The sequence below is a fragment of the Pan paniscus genome, chromosome 7 (genome assembly GCF_029289425.2).
Source record: "Pan paniscus chromosome 7, NHGRI_mPanPan1-v2.0_pri, whole genome shotgun sequence".
Taxonomy (NCBI): domain Eukaryota; kingdom Metazoa; phylum Chordata; class Mammalia; order Primates; family Hominidae; genus Pan; species Pan paniscus.
The window spans coordinates 40499724-40522678 of NC_073256.2; the positions used below are offsets into that span (position 1 = coordinate 40499724).

A 22955-nucleotide genomic window follows, 5' to 3' on the forward strand; every position below is an offset into this window, starting at 1 on the left:
ATGGTAACAGTGCTTTGGCCCCTCTCCCTCAGTTGCCACTGAAGCCATAAAGGTCCATACCAACTAATGGCTGAAGGGCTCTGCATTAGTATCAAGAGGCGACGGGTAGAAAGTATACTTTAATCAAGGCCGGGCGCGGTGGCTCACGCCTGTAATCCCAGTACTTTGGGAGGCTGAGGCGGGCGGATCACGAGGTCAGGAGATCGAGACCATCCTGGCTAACATGGTGAAATCCCGTCTCCACTAAAAATACAAAAAATTAGCTGGGCGTGGTGGCGGGCGCCTGTAGTCCCAGCTACTTGGGAGGCTGAAGCAGGAGAATGGTGTGAACCTGAGAGGCGGAGGTTGCAGTGAGCCGAAATTGCGCCACCGCACTCTAGCCTGGGCGACAGAGTAAGACTCCATCTCAAAAAAAAGAAAGTATACTTTAATCAAATAAAATTGAGAATTTTCAAATAGTAATTTTATCTACTGCTGCTTTTTTTTTCTTATAAATGTTTTTAATTTGAGCAGCAGAATCTGAATCTAGCATGTTGGTCTTCAATATAGAAGCTACTTCACGGTTAAATATCTATAACTTGGTTATTCTCATATTAGGATAGGCAATTGCTTATCTTAATGTAAATGCAGGATCACCCAAGGTACTCAGATGAGAGCCTCAAGTACCCCAGTCTTCCAAGAAAACACCTCTGACTTTTTCTCCTCCTGTGCTCTCTGCTCAGGTCCCAGCGACTCCAGTTTGATGTCTCTTCCCCCAATGGCATCTTACTCTTCCGAGAAACCAGCAAGATGATAACAATGTATGGTAAGTGCTTCAGATAATCATGCCTCTAGAAGTTAATTCCAGCTCAGTCACCACACTGTAAGCAGCATGTGGGTCTCCGGCCAGCCCTGGCAGGAGCCAGGACAGCATTCCTATTGTATGCTAATACATGTGCATTAGAGTGCCACCTGTCACCAGGGGCCTGCTGGAATTTGTATGCCTTTGGAGTAGGAAGGCTGATCTAAACGAGCACTTCTAATGTGGTTGAATAAACATATATGACATGTCTACTCAGGCAATCGCATCCTGACACTAGGAGAGGTCCCAAAGGATCAGGTCTATGCTCTGAAGCTCAAGGGCATCTCCATCTGCTTCTCCATGCTGAAGGCTGCTCTCAGTGGGAGTTACGTCAATTTCGGAGTCTTTCGTCTCTATGGAGACGATGCCCTGGACAATGCTCTGCAGACCTTCATCAAGCTGCTCCTCTCTATTCCTCACAGTGATCTCTTGGTAAGCCTTACGCTGCATTGCCACAATCTTGTTCCTCATCACATTCAGCCTTTTTCACCTGAGACCATGGTTGAACACTGCTCTTGAGAAACTATGTAAGCTAGCTCCTTTTGCTATAACTAAGTCTTCTGTTTTCCCACCTAAAAGGAGCTAAGCTATTTAAGATCGTCTCCCTGCATGCTGGAGTGCATAGTGCCTAAGCTGATTTTCTTCCTCTTCCTCTCCCACAGGATTACCCCAAGCTCAGCCAGTCTTATTATTCACTACTGGAAGTCCTGACCCAGGACCATATGAACTTTATTGCAAGCCTGGAACCTCACGTCATCATGTATATTCTCTCTTCCATTTCTGAAGGACTTACTGCACTTGGTAAGCACCTGAGGTGGGTGGGTGAGTTGGTGGGTTTGTTTTTTACCACTTAACTAAACAGAAAGAGAGAATCTTGCCCCAGTGTCCAAAAAGATCACCACTGCCTTGGGGGTTTGGCCATAACAATAGAGTATATAATGCACAGCACATGCTTATCCAGCACACACTCACTGATTCCCCTCCTAAGTACAAGGCCCTGTGGAAGCACTGAGGATACGGTAATTAACAGCATATAGTCCCTGTCCTTAAGGGGCTTATCTGGCGGGTAGAACAGACACATGAACAAACAACTGCCTGTTTACCATACTTACCACTTAAACATTACAATAGGGGTGAGTACAAAGTGCTACACAAGCCCTCAAGAATACCTAGACTCTTGGTTGTGAGGAGGTCAGGATCAAGGAAGACTGGCTGGAAGACTTGGCATCAAAGCATAAACCTAAAAGCTGGACAGATGTTACCCTGGTTAGCCAGGGAGGGTTCCTAGCAGCAGAGACAGCAAGTACTTGCACCTGTAGGCAAGAAAGAACCAGGAAATCCAGATGGCTGGCACACTAGTCCAGAGGAGTTAGGAATGAAATGAAGCTTTAGAGATAAGCAGGAGCAAATCTGGAGATCATGAAGGGGGCCCACCTGTAAGCCGTATTAGGCTGTTTGAATTCTGTCCTGAGGGCCGTGGAAGCTGGGGAAAGGTTTCATGCAGCTAGCTCCATAAGTTTTTTCATCCTAGTCCATATGGTTCCTGTCAACCATTTTGTTTCTAGGCTACCTTCCAACTATTTTTTTTTTTTTTGAGACGGAGTCGCTCTGTCGCCCAGGCTGGAGTGCAGTGGCGTGATCTCGGCTCACTGCAACCTCTGCCTCCCGGGTTCATGCCATTCTTCTGCCTCAGCCTCCCAAGTAGCTGGGACTATAGGCGCCCGCCACCATGCCTGGCTAATTTTTTTGTATTTTTAGTAGAGACGGAGTTTCACTGTGTTAGCCAGGATAGTCTCAATCTCCTGACCTCGTGATCCGCCTGGCTTGGCCTCCCAAAATACTGGGATTACAGGCATGAGCCACCGTGCCTGGCCCAACAATCTTAGTAGGTGTACGTGTTCAGAGAATAAAACACATTTTTATATTAGGCTGAGCAAAACATAAGTAGGAAGATTAAGTCAACTGCCAAATAGTGATGATATGTTGCAAATACACTTTTGGATTGTCAACTGTGGTGAATTATCCATGCCTCTGTACGACTTTGATACACATTTACTTCTATCAATCTATCAGGGTGCATAGCCGTATCTAGTACAGTCCAATCAAGGTATCAGCCCTTGCTTTGGAAGACTTTTTTATGTCTTATTGAAAATACAGGGACCTGGCCGGGCGCGGTGGCTCATCCCAGCACTTTGGGAGGCTGAGGCGGGCAGATCACAAGGTCAGGAGTTCGAGACCAGCCTGGCCAATATGGCAAAACCCTGTCTCTGTACAAAAATTAGCTCGGCGTGGTGGTGCATGCCTGTAGTCCCAGCTACTCTGGAGGCTGAGGCAGAAGAATCACTTGAACCCGGGAAGTAGAAGCTGTGGTGAGCCGGGATCGTGCCACTTCTGCACTCCAGCCTGGGCGACAGAACGAGACTCCGTATCAAAAAAAAAAAAAAAAGAAAGAAAAAGAAAATAGAGGGACGTTTGCATAAACTATCAGTCCCGTAGGAATCAGAGACTTGTTTACTCTTTTAAGGGTTCAGCCCCTTTGTCCTTTGGCCTTACCTCATCAGAGTTCTGTCCACAGGTTGTGCTGTACTGTTCCCTTTGTAAAGACGCATAGATGAGTCTGCAGCTCCCCCCAGAGATGCTTTGGAGATAAACAGATAATACAGCATACCGTGTTCTAACAAACCATAAACATTCAGAGGCTACGTCATTCTGGGTTTAATTACATCCCACTGGTAACTCAGAGCATAGGCTCATACCCCAGGCTTCTTGGATTCTAATCACAGCTCCTGCAATTACTAGCAGTTGATCCTTAGGCCGATACATAACCTCTCCTAATTCTGGTTTCCTCATGTGTAAAACAGAAAACCTACTTCCTGAGTTCTTGAGAGGATAAATTAGAGATAACACCTATAAAGTACTTAGCACAATATCTGGCACAAAAGAAGCACTTGCTGAATCAAACTATTTGTTATTTTGTGTGAAGCAGAAGATGTACGTACATCCACAACACATTGAGCCAATAATTTCAGTATTCTTTATTACCACATACTCACTTTCAAACTTAGAAATTGAGCCCTACTGTACAATGAGGGTAAGAGGTTAACAGGAGTCATCTTGAGCAACCGCCTTGGTTGAATTGGCCACGGTACCCTAATGGATCTCACCCAAAGATAGTCCATATTTGTCCAGGCCACCATCAGCAGCTCTGTCCTACCCCTGCCTTTCTTTCTTGCAGACACCATGGTATGCACAGGCTGCTGCTCCTGCCTGGACCACATTGTGACATACCTCTTCAAGCAGCTGTCACGTAGCACCAAGAAGAGGACCACACCCCTGAACCAGGAGAGCGACCGCTTTCTGCACATCATGCAGCAGCATCCAGAGATGATCCAGCAGGTAAGAAAGTGGAGGCTTAGGAGGCAGTGATGGGGTGTCCGACAGAGGAAGGACCTCTGCAAGACAGGGGAGCCCACACACGATTAACATAACATCTCATCAGGTTCCTGCTGCTGAGGTGAAGTCCGTGTCTTAAAGTTGCAGTGGATTTTGAGTTTGCCAAGTAATCACTGGATGTAGAAAACGCTCAGGTTCTGGATTATTCTTCTGAGTGTCACAGTGACCCCTATGCCCTGGACCTGTCTCATGATCACTATCCTCTTTCTGTGAAAATTACTTTGCTCACCCACTGCTATAAATAGAGCAGGAGTTAGCATCATCCAGCTTTCTAAAGGCTTGTGTTCCTGTTCACAAAACAGGAAGAAGAATGCAAGACAGAAGGAATTAACTGGCCACAGAGAGATCAAACCATATGTTTGCCCTTATTTTATTTGTATGTGCCTTGAAGTAATTTACAGAAATACATGCTAGATGAAAATAGATAAGGAAATGGGATCAGTAATTATTGAGATTTTAGCCAGTCTTACCTTTGTCCACACCGTTCTCTAAAGAAGCAGTGAAATAATTCAGGACTCCATTACATTCACAAGATGTCATAAAGCTGTCAACTCCGAGTACCTGGAAGGGATCATGCAAGGTGGTTTTGCTTACTGTAATTTTGTTTACGTGACCGCATCCCATTCCCCACAACTCAGGGTGACCTGGAAAGATCCATTGGTAAGTGAAGTTCAAACCAATTTTAAGAACAAGAAAGGAAATGAATATCTTAGAAGAAAAGGTAACCTTGAAATAGAAGACTCAGATGAAGCTTCACAAACTATTTGTCTGATTTACCCTATACAGAAAAGGCCTTCAGCCTAATATACTCCTGTATTTGGAATCTGTCGTTTTATCTTGGGTAGCAATACATTAGGTCACTGCCTGAAATTCTCCATTCCATTTTCAGATGCTGTCCACGGTGCTGAACATCATCATCTTTGAAGACTGTAGGAACCAGTGGTCTATGTCCCGACCACTACTTGGCTTGATATTGCTTAATGAAAAGGTGAGAGAGAGAGCCAGCTCCCTGGTGCCAACCCAGAAGCAGTGGCAACCACGCACTTGGTATCACCAAGCCCTGGGAGAAATGTGTATAGAAACACCCCACGGTGGTGAAACAGGGAAAATGGGTCATTTACTGAGCATGTCCCATTTGTGCTTTCAGTATCACATAATCATTTAACTGTTAGAAGTCAGCACGTGTGGTAGCTCACAGACACAGGGTAAAGGAGTGTTTCCCCTAGGCAGTAAGAGAAACCTTTCAAGGAAATAATGTACCTGGGTATCAGAGGACCTAAGACCTAAGTTCTAGTTCTAGCTCTGCTGTAAACAAGTCTTGAGATTCTGGTAAAAGAAAGGTCTGGATAAGATGACCCTTTTAAAGTGCTCTACAATTTAAAAATTCTTGATATTAGTAGGATGAAGCCGTATTATCCCACAAGTGCTTGCCTGAATTTCTTTTTTAAGGGTCCAATTTTAGTAGACATTCCATTCCTCCTTAGAGAAGAACATTCTTCAACCCTGCAGATGACGGAGGGCTAATCTGCCTTCCCCTGCTTCTCTAACCTTCTGTTCCACTCCTTGCCCCACAGTATTTTTCTGACCTAAGAAACAGTATTGTGAACAGCCAGCCACCAGAGAAGCAGCAGGCCATGCACCTGTGTTTTGAGAACCTGATGGAAGGCATCGAGCGAAATCTTCTTACGAAAAACAGAGACAGGTGAGTATAAAGCGTCCTGCCTAGAAATCTCAGACAATTGCTATTTTTCAAATCAACGAAACAGGCAGTTCCTTTAAAGTCTTTGACATCTGTGTTTGGAGGCCATCTAAAGCAATGCAATCCAATAGAAAAGTGAGCCATGTTAAACAGGCAAAATTCATTTTAATAATATATTTTATTTAACCCATTGTATCTAAAATATTGTATCAGTGTGTAATCAGTATTTTAAAATTGTGGGTTTTCACATTCTTTTTGTACTACATTTCCAAAATCCTGTGTACTTTACATTTAACAGCATATCTCAGTTCATACGTTTTCATCAGAAATACTTGATCTGTATTTAGATTTCATAAATTTACAGTTGACAAAGTAGATTCCTGTAATACCCAGATTGTTTCAAACACACCTAGGGACTTTCCAGTAACTGCATTGAGTATCTGGGCTTTGCAATTAACTTTTAAATTTTATTTAATTTTAATTAATTTAAAACAGGGCATTTTAATTTAAAATTAAGATGCAGTTGGGGAGCTGAATGTTAAATTGCATTTAATTTGGATTCATGTTCTCAGTCACACTGGCCATAATTCAGGGGCACGGTAGCCATATGTGGTTAGCAGCCGCCCTATTGGACAGCATAGCACTGCACCACCTGGTCTTGCTGCATTAAGAAATGAGATGGCTTCATTGGCTTACTGCCCTCACGTGTGAGGGCAACTTCCTACCTCTGTCAGTGAGATTTCTTTTGTGCTGCCATGAGCCCAAGGTAGTCCTCAGGGCCCCAGATTTGACCAGATCTCTAAGCCAACTTTTCTCTTAGAGTCTTAAGACTGAAATTAACTGATCTTTGAAACAGAACCCATCAATTCATACATTCTACTTCCCATGCTTTAAAAAAAAAAAAAAAAGGCAAATACCTTTCTCCCCCACTCTCCTCCCCCAACCCACATGCATCCTCTCTGCAGGTTCACCCAGAACCTGTCAGCATTCCGTCGAGAAGTCAACGACTCGATGAAGAATTCCACTTATGGCGTGAATAGCAATGACATGATGAGCTGACACCTCCTTGGACTCTACCTGTACAGAGCAGCGTCCCTTTGGTTTGGCCCAGAGGGGCGAACAATTGCAAGGGAGAGGTCCTGGCTGATCCTGGCTCTTTTCTCCAGGGGTGTGGGGAAAATGGCAAAGGTCAACTAGCTGCTTCCCCAGGGAATAGGGGTGTGAGTACACTCACTAGGGGGCAGGGCGCTGCTGGTTCCTGGGGGACTGGGTGGGAAGGGTGGTGGGAGGAGATAAGAGATACAAACTGAGACTCCAGCCTCTCCTCCTGGGGCCACCCAAGTGGGGAGAACCCCTAGTGTCCTGCCACAACCTGCCTTGTATAAACATGTACATTTTTTCATAACATTTTGAACAAGGTTTATATTGACTCAAGTTTAAAAACAAAAAGTGTGACTGAAAAATTTTTACAGAGTCTAGTGCACCAATGCTGATGTGAGGGGTTGTGTATGCGAGTGAAGAAAATGTGTATTCTGGTGGCCTGAAGCTTTACTGGACAAGGATGTGTGAGAGTGCAGAGATATATTTAGTGACACAGTAGAGAGGCAAAAAAAAAAAAAAAAGCTAAAATTCCAAATGTATATTTTTTCGTATTGCCCTGTCCTCACCCAGAAATGATCAATTCCTGTTACTGTATTAACCCTTGTTATTAGGAACTCTAAGCCATGCCAGAACACCGTCCCTCCCCTTGGACCGTATAGATTCTGCCCTGGGTCCCTAGCCCCTTGCAGTGATAAATAACTCCAGCTAAAAGTGTTTGGTGTTCTTATCTCCACCCTCTTTCCTACTTTGCTTACCCTCATCCTCAGACAGATGCCTCTTGCTTTTAAAAGTTGGATTTAACGACGTGTTGTAGGGTTCTTGGTCTGTGTGAAGGCAGAGACCAGAGAGAAGGAAGTGAGCCCACTGCTCTCCTGGGGAGCAATGTGGGTGAGTCCACCAGAGGCCCTGCTGTGTGTGGCCAATAAATTTTAGTCTTCCCCAGCCCTCGAGGCAGTGTGTGTGGATGTATGCGTGTGGATATTTATATATGTACCCTGCACTCATGAATGTATGAACTGGAGGAAGTTACTACAGTGGAAGGGTTCTTAATAACAAGGTCTACCTAGCATGAAGTATTTAACATTCTCCCACCCCTTAAAAAATATACATTTTTATAAAATGAAAACCATAATAAATGTTTTGAATATTAAAAAAAATAATAACCTACAGAGGAAAATTAATGGAGAAAGCTATTTGCCTTGTACTTTTTCCACAATTGTTGCTGCTAGTTGTACACATCTCTAGTTCAGCTCTTGCCCACGGGACACTCATCAATTAGGTTTTATTTTTATTTCTTTCCTCTACCCCCAGAAACAAGCCTGTTAATTTTTTTTCCTTCTCCTCTGGCGACTGTGTGATGAATCCTTTCTTGCGTGATCAGGTTGCGGATAGACTTGTAAGGGTGTTTGCTGCATACAGTGTAAGCATTGTGACCGCCAATAAACTTCAATGGTTTCTACTGACCTGGCTTCAGCAATCATGTCCAGTGTGCGTCCAAGGACATGTCTCACTCAAAACACGTGAAGATGTGTGAAACATTCTTTAAAAGCCCATGAATGACAGGGGCCCCTTCACCTGATCAAATTGACTTGTTTCTCATTGCACAGGGTCTGACTCAGTTTCTTTCAAAAGTATAATATGATTGATATATCTCTGTCAACAAAACCAGTCACATGCTATTGTCCACAGCTATAAAGCAGAAGCCATTCTACCTCTCTGTTAGCTTTCAGATAATAACATGGCTACTAGCAGACAAGTAGCAATTGAAGAAAGCCCAGTGTTTTAATGTTCTGACATCAGCTTCTCTGATGTGGGCTGGGTTTCATTCATTAGACTATGACAAGTTCAGGGGCAAATGTTATCCCCCTGGAATACGTTGCAGACCTCACAGGCCAGATTTATCAAACGAGGAACACTTGTTAACAGAGACTACTTCTAAGGCCTGCACTGTGTATTCAGAGTACCTGAGTATGAGGAAATTTGATTGCCGGAAACACAGAAAAGTATTAAGATACAGACAGGTATGTGTACCTTAATGCAGATTTCCATCCCATGACTCTCGGGTGCCAGGGTGCCATTCTTCTCTGCATTATGTAGATGTACCACTACCTTTGCAGTTTCAGCCTTCTGGGAACTGCTATAGCTGCCTCAGTCCTAACTTATTTCAAAGGCAAAAAAAATTCTGATGGCTACAAGGCAAATGGAGTTGATTAATCTTAGCTAAATTCCATCTCTAAGCCTAACAAATATTAAATGGTGAGTTTTCATTAATATGCATATACTTCTGACACATGCCCCAGAGACCTGGAATTCTGATTCTATAGTTAGGTGACACAAAAATAACTTTCTCATGGATACTTAAAGAGAAGTCCCCTTTCCCTCAACTGTTTTGAGATGCTGATTAATCAGCAAAACCCCAGACCTCTCCCTTCCCTGGGCAAGAAACTCACCAAAGATGGTGGTCTCCTCATTACAGCCCTGAGTGTAGTCCAATCACAAGGAGCCATGATTAAAATCTTCCACAGCTTCATCAGACTTAAACAGTGAAGCTGTTCCCTCCTCTGCCATGGTTAAAATCTTCCACAACTTCATCAGACTCTTTAAACAGTGAAGCTGTTCCCTCCTTTGCTGACAATTCAAAGAGGGGGCACCAAATCACCTTTTGGTCAAAAATGGTCAGTTAGCAATTTCATATGATTCAACCTAGTAAATGTAATAGTTGGTTATCTTTAGATTTTGGTTTCCCCAGAAATCATGAGATTGTATTCAGTCAAAACAAAAGTGTATTTGGGAATTTCTAGGCTTATTCCCCAGGCACTGTGTTCATCAAGTCAAGTGTCTTTAGATAGTGTTTCCTGAAACAAACTGTGCCTTACATTGAAAACTTTCTTTACTACAGATTATTAAATTGTGTTTGTATGTGTTTTGTTGGCTCAGCCCAAATAAGGGTTATCTATTCCCACTAATGTGTAAATCAGACAAAGGAAGAAGGGATTTGGCCCAAGATTGCAATTTTAAGTTTTTAAATTTTAAGAAGTAATGACTTTGGGCAGAAGTGTCCATTTTCTAATGACAAGTGACAACATAAGAAATAAGTTTTTCATTCTCTAAAACATTGGCTTTATTAAGGGACTTTTTCCCCTCCCCCCAAGTCCCCACTGGAAAAAATGTTTTAGTACCTTTTGAAATTTCAACTAAGTACATCAACAGACCACTTTCCAAAATATCCATGCTTGTGGGGTAACATGAATTAAATCTAGAAAGCCAGAAAAACTCCCTATATCATATTTGCTACCAGCCAACCCTGTCCAGGCCAACCCTAGCCCAAGATTTTTGGCTAGACCTACAAGCCTAAATTGACATATAATGCTGCCAAAACTCTCGAATGCCAAAGGAAAGATAGTTATAGGGACCCTGTAAAAGCCACGAGTTTGTTGATTAGGCCTTGAAAAATGTAAGTGATTATAACTACTTAAAACTCCTGGTGGTTCTTTAAATATTTTTTAAGTATTTGAAAGGATGAAAATGTGTTCATCAGCCATAATTAGATACTAGGTCATGTGTAAAAAGATTCTTGCCTCTGTAGCTTGTCCTCTGGGTCCATTACATTTATCTTGGGTGTCTTCACCCTGAACTCACTGGTCGGCTGCCACTTGGGTGCTTTTCAGGAAGAGCAGATCAACTAAAGGAATCAGCTGCCAGACAATGGGATGTGAGACTGTCAAGGTAGAGGATGACATCAAGTTTGGAAAATCATTCCCATTCCTCAGAAAAGTCTTCTGGTTCTCAGGACAGCCTGACTGCTACCCTTTGTCATCTGTTCATCAAATACTTATTCAGCATCTATTATGGGCCAGGTATCTTTTTGATGGTCAGCAATGGAAAAGGAAACTCAAAAGCAGAAAAAGTCACTTGCAAGGCAAATTTGTCTCCATTCTTCTGTTTCATGATCACTCAGTAATACAAACTGACTGTAAAACATAGTAAACAGTACTTACAAAAGCACCATGCACAATTATTTTAATTCTACTTGATAGCCATGAAGACAACTCAGCGCACTTAAGCATACGGCAGCATGCATATGGCCTAAAAGAATGGCAAGTGGGGAATCTCCTTACCCTTGCTATTGAATCACAGAGTTAGCAAGTCAGAGCCTCTGGATTCAAGGTCTGGAAGACAGACTCACAGGATACAAACTAACTAATGGACAGTGGATAAAAACTTATGTAAAGCTCAGAAGGGCCAATAAAGAGTCTAACAGTTACTCCCTACAGCTAGTGAAAAGGTGGGAGAATGTAAGAGCCGTGGTCTCAGTCAGAAAACCCAAACCTCTCCCCAGCTGACTATACTGTGTAATGAAGGTAAAGCATCCTCTCAAGGCCAAATTAATTCAACTGGAAAATGGTTGAGAGTGCCAGTTTAAGATGATGGAAACAAAACGACTTTTAAGTTTAGAAGAATGCAAGCCATTATTTCATTAGGAAACTAGGTATCTACCCTTTAACACTTTGCAGTCCAGGGCATGTGTCACAAGTTAAAAACTTTTATCAGCCAAGCTACGAATGCTGCACCAGAATTCATACATTCAACTATGTGGATGCAACTGCCATCTCTGCCTCCACATCCTACCCCCGGCCTTTGCTGGTCTGCAGAACCCTCTCTTCTCAGTCTAAATTTGCATGCCCTTTGCTCGCCTACGCTTTTCTAGACCCCAAATTGGACCTAATCCTTCTCAAGTCTCCCCTTACTGTGCCCGTTCCTAAGAGCCTTAGGGCCCACCTACTCTTCTGTTTGGAGTGTTCCTAACCCCAACCCCTGCCTGTCCCAGTAGCCAAAGTGTGCTTCTTACGAGCTGGGCCCAGACCATGGTGTCATGACCAGCGACAAGGATGTGCAGTTTCTGGGGAGTGTACAGTAAGGGGAGCGGTGGAATTAATTTGGGTGAAGCCCCTGCAGAGAGACGCCAGACTGGTTTATGCGGGTTAACCCTCACATCGCTGCCATAGCTCGCTACGACTATGAAAAGAGCAAAAGCTATTGACACCATCCCGCCTGCACCCTGCGAAAGAAAGGGAGAGTTCGCACCCCACCTGGCCTGACCTCCCCGACCAGCGCTGCAGCCCCGGAAGTAATTTCGCGAGTTTCTTCCGCCGGGAGGTGGCGCCTGCGCACTCAGGTGTCCACGGCCTCTGTTCCGGCACACCCCCAGCTTTCGCCGCCGTGCGCAGGCGCAGTCCAGACTCGGTCCTGGCCGGGGGTTCTGGTGTTGCGGCTGGAAGAGCGAGGTCTTAATTGCTTTGCGGGAGCGTTCCTGGGGAAGTCCAGAGCTGGGTTCCTGCGGTCCTTGGGCCCCCACGGCGCCGTGTGCCTGGGAGAGGTTCGAGTTCACACGCACCGTGGCTTGCAGCAGGCAGCCGCAGTGCTAATCAGCGGCGCTGTTCCCGGGCTGGGTGCAGCTGCTAAGGACAAGGCCCCTGCTCCGAAGAACGCGGTGGCTCGGGGATACCCTGAAAGGGACGGCCATGGCGCACACGGGATGCCCTAGGGTTCGTGGGAGGGCATGCAGGCGCAGCCCCCGCAGGGGTTGGCCTGCCAGAGAAGGCAGGGGAGAGCACTCGGGGCTGCACAAATGGTGTGGCCGGAGGGAAGGTGCAGCCTTGTGTGTGTGTCTGGATGAGGGCTGGGCATAGGAGCTTGGTATTTGATCCTGAAAGCTCTGCGTTTCCAAAGGCCACTTGGCAAAGCAGCCTGGTGACCAGTCTTTGTTTAGCCCACCAGCTAGTGGGGAATACAGACTTGGACCAAGACAAAGACTGCGGGGATAGTTGGGCAATGTTAGGAGAGGAGGGCTTTGTGATCAGTTGCATTTGGAGTAAAGAGGATTCTGGTATGATTCCCACGTTCCAGGGTAGAGCGCCAACTGAGTCAGGAAGAGGGAGTGTGGAGCACTTTGGGGATGAGGGTGCAGGAGAGAAGGCGCCGCGCTGGGTGAGCCTAATTGGGACTCCCATCCAAAGAGAATTCCCTGCTCTTGCAGGCAGAGCGCTGGGGAGATTGCTACAGAAGAAAATGCCAGTCCCACAAAAGTTCGGAAAATAGTACAAAGGGGGCCACGAATGGTGGCTCATGCCTGTAATCCCAGCACTTTGGGAGGCCGAGGCAGGAGGATCTCTGGAGCCCAGGAGTTCAAGACCAGACTGGGCAACATGGGGAGACCCCGTCTCGATTTTTCAAAAATAAAAATAGTGGTAGAGGGAACACTTCCCAGCTCACTTTGAAATAAGCTGTTTCCAAACACCAAAACCACAGACATTAAAGAGAAAATCAAAACCTTTTTAGACCACTATCCTTCATGAACATAGATGCAAAACTCCCTAACAAAATAGAAACAAGTCAAATCCAACAGTACATAAAAAAAAAAGTGGCTGGGTACAGTGGCTCACACCTGTAACCCCAGCACTTTGGGAGACTTAGGTGGAAGGATGACTTGAGTTCAGGAGATGGAGACCAGCCTAGACAACATAGTAAGACCCCATCCCTACAAAAAATGAACAAGACTCATGAGCATGTTGGCACTTGCCTGTGGTCCAGCTACTCTGGAGGCTGAGGTGGGAGGGTCACTTAAGCCCAGGAGGCCAAGGCTGCAATGAGCTATGATCCCAACACTGCACTGCAGCCTGGGTGGCAGAGCAAGACCCTATCTCAAAACCAAAAAACATTGGCGGGGAAGGGAAGGCATATAAAATGACCAATGGGATTGATCCTAGGAATGCAAGGTTGGTTTGACTTTTTTTAATAAATGTAATTAACCACATAAAGGATAAGTAATGGATCATCTCAATAGATAAAGATGTGACAAAACTTAATATCCATCCATGATTAGAAAAGAAAAACTCAGCAAACTAGGAATAGAAAGAAAACAATCCAGTAAAAGACATCTATGAAAAACCAACCATTAACAACATACTTAAAGGTGAAAGACTGATTCCCCTAAGATCATGAATAAGGCAAGGTTGCCTATTCTCACCACTTCTATTCAGCATTGTGCCAGAGGTTCTAACCAGAGCAAAAAGGCACAAAAAAGAAATGAAAGGCACACAGATGAGAAAGGAAAAAATAAAACTGTCTTTATTCACAGGTGTCATGATTTGAGGTGTAAAAAAGCTACTGTAACAAGGGAATTTAGCAAAATCACAGAAGGTCAACATACAAACAATTTTATTTCTTTATACCAATGATAAACAATTACAAGGTGAAATTTTAAAATATGTACCTGAATCTTAGAATATTTTTTTAAAAAAATTAATTAGCAAAATATATACCATTTGCTGTGGCATCCAAAAAACATGAAATACATGAGAATAAATTTAACAAGATATGTGCCATATTTGTACACTAAAACCTATAAACCATTGCTGAGGAAAATTAAAGATTTTAATTGGTGTAACATGTTTGTGGATTGGATGAATACAGTTTGTGATGTCAAGTCCCAATAAAAATCCCAAGAGGTTTTTTTGTAGCAACAAGTTGAATCTTACATTTATATGAAAATGCAAAGAATCTGGAATAACCAAAACATATTTGAAGTAGAAGAAGAATCCTAACTCATGCTACCTAATTTCAAGGTTTACTATAAAGATATAGTAATGAAGACAGTGTGGCATTGACACTAGGATAGGATAGACATACAGATCAGTGAAGCAGAATAAAGTCCAAAAGCAGAATAACATATGAGCTTGATTTTCAACAAAGATCCCAAAGTAATTCAGTAGGAAAAGATTATCTCTTCCAAAAATAGTACTGGAGGAACTGGATATGCAGTTGAGGGGAAAAATAAACTCTGATCCTTATCTAACACCACACACAAAAGTTAACTTAAAATGTATGATAGATGTAAAAGGTAAAATATTTCTAGAAGAGAACTTAAAACAAAAACAAACAACTTTCATTACTTTGAGTTAAGCCAAGATGTCTTAAGACACCAAAAGCATGAGCCATAAAAGAAAAAAAAGAACTTCAAAGTTCAATTTTTCTGCACTTCAAAACACACTATTTTTAAAATGAAACAGCAAGCCACAGATCAGAGTGAAAAAAATATTCGAACATATATATTTGACACAAAACAGGTATCTAGTAAATATAAAAAAAAGAAGGGCCAGGTGCAGTGGCTCACACCTGTAATCCTAGCACTCTGGGAGGCCAGGATAGGAGGATCCCTTGAGCTCAGGAGCTCAAGATCAGCCTGAGCAATATAGTGAGACCTCATTTCCACAACAACAACAAAAAAGTTAATTAGCCAAGCATGGTGGTGCATTCCTGTAATTCCAGCTACTTGGGAGGCTGAAGTGGGAGGATCACTTGAGCCAGGGAGGCAGAGCCTGCAGTGAGCCATGATGTTACCACAGCACTGCAGCCTGGGCAACAGAGCAAGGCCTTGTCCAAAAAAAAAAAGAAAGAAAAGAGAAACACATACACACACACAAAACTCACTAAGAATAACCCAGCTTTAAAATGGACAAAATAGTTGAACGTGCATTTTGTAAAATAAGATTTACAAATGACCAGTAATCACGTTGAAAAGAAACTCAAAATCACTTGTCATCAAGAAAATGCAAATAAAAACTACAATGAAATGCCACTATACATCCACTAGAATGGCTAGAATTAAGAACACTGAATGCCAAGTGTAGGCAAAGATGTAGAATAATTAGAATTCTTATACATTGGCTGGGTGCGGTGGCTCACTCCTGTAATCCCAGCACTTTGGGAAGCTGAGGCGGGTGGATCACAAGGTCAAGAGATCAAGACCATCCTGGCCAACATGGTGAAACCCTGTCTCTACTAAAAATACAAAAATTAGGTCGGGCACAGTGGCTCACACCTGTAATCCCGGCACTTTGGGAGGCTGAGGCGGATGCATCACAAGGTCAGGAGTTCAAGACCAGCCTGGACAAGATGGTGAAACCCAGTCTGTACTAAAAATGCAAAAATTAGCTGGGCATAGTGGTGGGTGCCTGTAATCCCAGCTACTCAGGAGGCTGAGGCAGAGAATTGCTTGAACCCGGGAGGCGGAAGTTGCAGTGAGGTGAGATTGTGCCACTGCATTCCAGCCTGGGCGACAGAGTGAGACTCCGTCTTGAAAAAAAAAAAAAAAGTACAAAAATGAGCTGGGCGTGGTGGCACACGCCTGTAGTCCCAGCTACTCGGGAGGTTGAGGCAGGAGAATTGCAAGAATTCTTATACATTATATGTAGAAATGTAAAATGGTACAGCATAGCCAGACATGGTGGCACATGCCTGTAGTTGCAGCTACACGGGAGGCTGAGGTGAGAGGATCACCTGAGCCCGGGGAGGTCAAGGCTACAGTGAACCATGATCATGCCACTGCACTCCAGCCTGGACAACAGAGTGAGAACCTGTCTCAAATATAAAAATAATAAATAAAAGGGTACAGCATGTCAAAGTAGTTTTGCAGTTTCATATAAAGCTTAACATATGCTTACCATATATCCGGCAATTCCACTCCTAGATGTTTACCCAAGAAAAGTTAAAACATATATCCAAAGGCTTGCTCTCAAATATTCATAGCCGTTTTATTCACAATTGTTTAAAACTGGAAAGTTCCCAAATGTTCACCAACAGATCTATCTGACAGGGACTTACTGCAAGGAATTGGCTCATGTGATTATGAGCACCAACCAGGAGAGTATGAAATCTGTAGGGCAGGCCATCAGGAAGAGCAGCTTGGAAGGGGGAGAGGAGCAAGGAGCTGAAGCTGCAGTCCCCAGGCAGGACTTCAGGAAAACCTCACTTCTGTTCCTGAGGTCTTTCAACTGATTGGGTGAGGCATACTCACATCATCAAGGGTAATTCCCTTAACTCAAAGTCAATGAATTGTAGATGTTAATCACATCTACAGATTACCTTGATAGCAACACATAGACTAATATTTGCTTGAATAACTGGGTCAATAGCCTAGTCATGTTGACACATAACACTAACGGGCAGATGACTGGATAGACCAATTGTGGGATACTCCTCAACCAAAACCAGAAACAAACTGCTGATACAAGCACCAGTATAAATAAATAAATCTCAAACACATTTTGCTTAGCAAAAAAAGGCCAACAAAAAGACCCTGTAGGATTCTACTTATATGAAGTTCTAGAACAGGCAATACTAATCTGTAATGTCAGAAAGCAGATTAGCATTTGCCTAATGCCAGTTAGGCATAGCAGGGGGCGGGGCAGGGGGCATTGACTGCAAAGGGAAACAAGAAAAGTAGGAAGGGACAATGGAAATTATATCTTGACTGGGGTGATGCTACATGGGTGTATACATTTGTCACAACTCATCAAACTATACAGTTAAAATGAATGCAGTTTTTTGGGTTTTTTTAGACAGAGTCTCACTCTGTCGCTGGAGTGCAGTGGTGTGACCACAGCTCACCGCAGCCTCAAACTCCCAAGCTCAAGTGCTCCTCCCACCTCAGCTCCCAAGTAGCTAGGACTACAGAAGCGTGTCATACCACCTGGCTAATCTTATTTTCCTAATTTTTTTTTTTTTAACGGAGTCTCACTCTATCACCCAGGCTGGTCTTGACCTCCTGACCTCAAGCCATCATCCTGTCTTGGCCTCCCAAATTACTGGGAATACAGGCGTGCGCCACTGTGCCCGTTCAAGTGCAGTTTTTTGTATATAAATTATTTTTCAATAAAGTTAATTTAAAAAGAAAAAGCTAATTCCTGCACAGCAGAAGCCCAGCTCATGCCAAAGAGATAGAGCCAGTTCCTCTGGCACCATTTTAGAAAAGACCACCCAGGCCAGACTGGTGGCCCATGCCTGCAGTCCCAGCACTTTGGAAGGCCGAGGCAGGCAGATTGCTTGAGGCCAAGAATTTCAGACCAGCCTGGCCAACACGGCTCTACTAAAAATACAAAAACTTAGCTGGGTGTGGTGGTGCGTGCCTGTAATCCCAGCTACTCAGGAGACTGAGGCACGAGAATCACTGGAACCTGGAAGGCAAAAGTTGCAGTGAGCCAAGATCACACCACAGCACTCCAGCCTGGAGGACAGAGTGAGACTCCATCAAAAAAAAAAAAAAAAAAAAAAAAAAAAAAGGAAAGAAGGGAGGGAGGGAGGAGAAAGAAAAAGAAAGAAAGATGGAAAAGACCTAGACATTTTTCCAAAAAGACAAACAGCCAACAGGTGTATGAGAGGATGCTTCAAATCACTAACCATCAGAGAAATGCAAACCAAATCACAGTGGATATCATCTACCACCTGTTAGGACAGCTATTATTTAAAAAAACAAAAAACAAAAAATGGGCCTGACGCAGTGGCTCATGCCTGTAATCCCAGCACTTTGGGAGGCCAAGGCGGGTGGATCACGAGGTCAGCAGATCGAGACCATGCTGGCTAACATGGTGAAACCCTGTCTCTACTAAAAATACAAAAAAAAGTAGTCAGGCGTGGTGGCGGGTGCCTGTAGTCCCACCTACTTGGGAGGCTGAGGCAGGAGAATGGTGTGAACCCGGGAGGTGGAGGTTGCAGTGGGCTGAGATCACACCACTGCACTCCAGCCTGGGCAACAGTGAAAGACTCCGTCTAAAAAAAAAAAAAAAAAAAAAAAAAGGCCCACGCCTGTAATCCCAGCACGTTGAGAGGCCGAGGCAAGAGGATCACTTGAGCTCAGCAGTTCAAGAGCAACCTGGGCAACATAGTGAGACCCCAACTCTACAAAAAAAAAAAACTCAAGAAATGTACTGGGCATAGTGGTGCACACCTATAGTCCCAGCTACTCAGAAAGTTGAGGCAGAAGGATCGCTTGAGCACAGGAGGTCATGGTGGCAGTGAGTCGTGATCATGCCACCACACTCCAGCCTGGACTCCAGAGGGAGACCCTGCCTCAAAAAAACAAAACAATTGTTGAGGATGTGGAGAAACAGGAACATTTGTACATGCTTGGTGGGAATGAATGTAAAAGCTGCTAAGGAAAAGAGTATGGAGGTTCCTCAAAAAATTAAAAATAGAGGCCAGGCATAGTGGCTCATGCCTGTAATCCTGGTGCTTTGGGATGCCAAGATGGGAGGATTGCTTGAGGCTAGGAATTCAAGACCAGCTTGGACAACATAACAAGACCCTGTCTCTCCAAAAAAAAAAAAATTAGCCAGACATGGTGGCGCACACCTGTAGTCCCAGCTACGTGGGAGGCTGAGGTGGGAGGATCGCTTCAGCCTAGAAGTTCAAGGCAGCAGTGAGCCATGATCACACTGCACTCCAGCGTGACAGAGTGAAACCTGTCAGCAAGAATATTAAAAATCGAATTACCTGTGTTCCAGGAATCCCACTCCTGACTATATATCCAAAGGAAATGAAATCAGAATCTCAAAGGGATATCTGCACTTTTGTGTTCATGACAGCATTATTCACAATAGCCAAAATATGAAAACAGCTTAAACACCCACTGATGGACGCAGGATATAGAAAATAGTACATACATACAATCGTATATTATTTAGCCTTGAAAAAGAAGGCAATTCAGTCCTCTAGGACAACCTGGCTGGACCTGGAGGGCATTATGTTTAATGAAATAAACCAGACACAGAAAGACAAATGTGCATGATCTCACTCATGTGGGATCTGAAATATCAAAATAAGGAAAGCAAGGAGTATAGGAATGGTTGCCAGGCACTGGGAGGAGAGGAAAACGGGGAGATGATGGTCAAAGTGTACAAAGTTTCAGTTATGCAAAATAAATCTGGAGTCCAGTATGGAACACAGTGTCTAGAACTAACAATACTTAGTAACTACAGTAGAATACTTACTATCTGCTAAGAGAATAGATCTTACAGTAAGTGTTCTTAATGAAAAAACACAGGCCGGGCATGGTGGCTCACATCTGTAATCCCAGCACTTTGGGAGGCTGAGGCAGGTGGATCACCTGAGGTCAGGAGTTCAAGACCAGCCTGACCAACATGGTGAAACCTCGTCTCTACTAAAAATAAAAAAATTAGCTGGGCTTGGTGGTGGGTGCCTGTAGTCCCAGCTACTCGGGAGGCTGAGACAGGAGAATGGCTTGAACCTGGGAAGCAGAGGTTGCAGTGAGCTGAGATCACGCCACTGCACTCCAGCCTGGGCAACAAAGCGAGACTCCATCTCAAAAAAAAAATAAATAAATAAATAAATAATAATAATAATAATAAAAAGGGCAAGAGAAAACTTTGGGAGGTGATGGATATGTTCATGGCCATGATGGTGGTGAGGGTTTCATAGGCGTATATTTATCCCCAAACTCAACAAGATGTATACCTTAAATATGTACAGCCTTTTACACATCAATCATACCTCATTAAGGTGGTTTTAAAAAAAAAAATCAATGAACTTTATATATGGATGAGAAGTTTCCTAGGTGGAATTGTAAGGTAAGAATACCAGGAGAGACAAAAACCATATAATCATCTCAATAAATGCAGAAAAAGCATTTGATAAAAGTCTACATCCCTTCATGACAAAAACTCTCAACAAGTTATGCATATACGTAATATGCCTTAACATAATAAAGGCCATATATGACAAACCCACAGAAGGCTAACATACTGAATGGGAGTAAGCTGAAAGCCTTTCCTCTAAGAACTGGAGCAAGACAAGGATGCCCACCTCCACCAGTCGTATTCAACACAGTTCTGTAAGTACTAGCCAGAACAACCAGGTAAGAGAGAAATAAAAGGCTTCTAAACTGGAAAAGAAGGGGCCGGGTGCAATGGCTCATGCTTGTAATCCCAGCACTTTGGGAGCCCAAGGTGGGCAGATCACTTGAGGTCAGGAGTTCAAGACTGGTCTGGCCAACATGGTGAAACCGCATCTCTATTAAAAATACAAATATTAGCTAGGCATGGTGGCTGGCACCTGTAATCCCAGCCATTCAGGAGGTTGAATAAGGAGATTCGCTTGAGCCCAGAAGGCAAAAGTTACAGTGAGCCAAGATCACGCCCCTGCACTCCAGCCTGGGCATCAGAGTAAGACTCTGTCTCAAAACAAAATAAAACAATAGGCCGGGCACTGTGGTTCACACCTGTAATCCCAGCACTTTGGGAGGCCGAGGTGGGCAGATCACGAGGTCAGGAGATCGAGACCATCCTGGCTAACACGGTGAAACCCCATCTCTGCTAAAATCCAAAAAAAAATGGCTGGGCGCCATGGCAGGCGGCTGCAGTCCCAGCTACCTGGGAGGCTGAGGCAGGAGAATGGCGTGAACCCAGGAGGCGGAGCTTGCAGTGAGCAGATATCGCGTCACTGCACTCCAACCTGGGCAACAGAGTGACACTCTGCCTCAAAAATAAATAAATAAATAGGCCGGGTGCGGTGGCTTACGCCTGTAATCCCAGCACTCTGGGAGGCTGAGGCGGGCAGATCACCTCAGGTCAGGAGTTCAAGACCAGCCTGACCAGCATGGAGAAACCCCATCTCTACTAAAAATACAAAATTAGCCAGGTGTGGTGGCGCATGCCTGTAATCCCAGCTACTCTGGAGGCTGAGGCAGGAGAATTGCTTGAGCCCGGGAGGTGGAGATTGTGGTGAGCCGAGATCGTGCCATTGCACTCCAGCCTGGACAACAAGAGTGAAACTCCATCTCAGAAAATAAATAAATAAATAAACAAATAAAACAAAACAATAAAAAGAAATTGGAAAAGAAGAAGTCAAATTGTCTCTCTTTGCAGACATGATCTTATGTATAGAAAAGCCTAAACAATCCACTGAAAAAACTCCTAGAACTGATAAACAAATTCAGTGAAGTTGCAAGATACAAAAATCAACATATGAAAATCAGTAGCGTTTCTATACACCAATAATAAAATAGAAAAGAAATCAAGAAAGTGATCCCATTTACAAGAGCTACAAAAAATAAAGTCCCAAGGAATAAAAGTTAGCCAAGGAAGTGAAGGACCTCTACAACAAAAACTACAAAACACTGATGAAGGAAATTGGAAAGGTCACAAAAAAGTGGAAAGACATCCCAGGCTCATGGATTGGAAAAATTAATATTGTTAAAATGGCCATACTACGGCTAGGCACGATGATTCGTGCCTATAATCCTAGCACTTTGGGAGGCCTAGGAGGGAGGATCACTTGAGCCTAGGAGTTCAAGACAAGCCTGAGCAACATAGCAAGACACAACAAAAAAAATTTAAAAATTAGCCAGGCATGGTGGTACACACCTTGTAGTCCCAGCTACTCAGGAGGCTGAGGCAGGAGGATTGCTTGAGCCCAGGAGTTCAAGGTTACAGTGAGCTATGATTGTGCCTCTGCACTCCAGCCTGGGCAACAGAGCGAGACCCTGCCTGAAAAATAAATAAATAAATTTTTAAAATAAGAAATAAAAATAAAATTAAATTTAAAAGGCCATACTACCCAAAGCAATCTACAGATTCAGCGCAATCCCTATCAAAATAGCAACGACACTCTTCACAGAAACAGAAAAAACAATCCTAAAATTTGTATAGAATCACAAAAGACTCCAAATAGCCAAAGCAATACTAAGCAAAAAGAATAGAGCTGGAGGCATCACCCTACCTGAGTTCGAAATATACTACAGGGTGGGCAAGCACATGCCTGTAATCCCAACACTTTTGGAGGCCAACGTGGGTGGATCACTTGAGCAGAGGAGTTTGAGACCAGCCTGGACAACATGGAGAAACCCCATCTCTACCAAAAAAAAAAAAATAGTAGCCAGGCATTATGGCACATACCTATAGTCCCAGCTACTTCAGAGGCTGAGGTGGGAGAATCACTTGAGTCCAGGAGGTGGAGGCTGCAGTGAGCTGAAATTGCTACTGTACTCCAACCTGGGACATAGTGCAA

General features: G+C 43.8%; 1 protein-coding gene across 2 annotated transcripts in view; it reads left to right on the top strand.

The window, feature by feature from the left end:
- XPO7 (exportin 7) overlaps window positions 1-8557 on the top strand; it is an 86998-nt gene extending 78441 nt beyond the window's left edge. For both annotated transcript variants that reach the window (XM_034965746.4, XM_034965747.4), the window contains exons 22-28: window positions 723-805; window positions 1059-1273; window positions 1504-1642; window positions 4077-4237; window positions 5184-5282; window positions 5869-5996; window positions 6959-8557. In XM_034965746.4, coding sequence (XP_034821637.1) covers window positions 723-805; window positions 1059-1273; window positions 1504-1642; window positions 4077-4237; window positions 5184-5282; window positions 5869-5996; window positions 6959-7052 — 919 coding nt within the window. In that variant the 3' untranslated portion in view covers window positions 7053-8557. The remainder of the gene's footprint in view (window positions 1-722; window positions 806-1058; window positions 1274-1503; window positions 1643-4076; window positions 4238-5183; window positions 5283-5868; window positions 5997-6958) is intronic.
- The last annotated feature ends 14398 nt before the right edge of the window (window positions 8558-22955 follow it).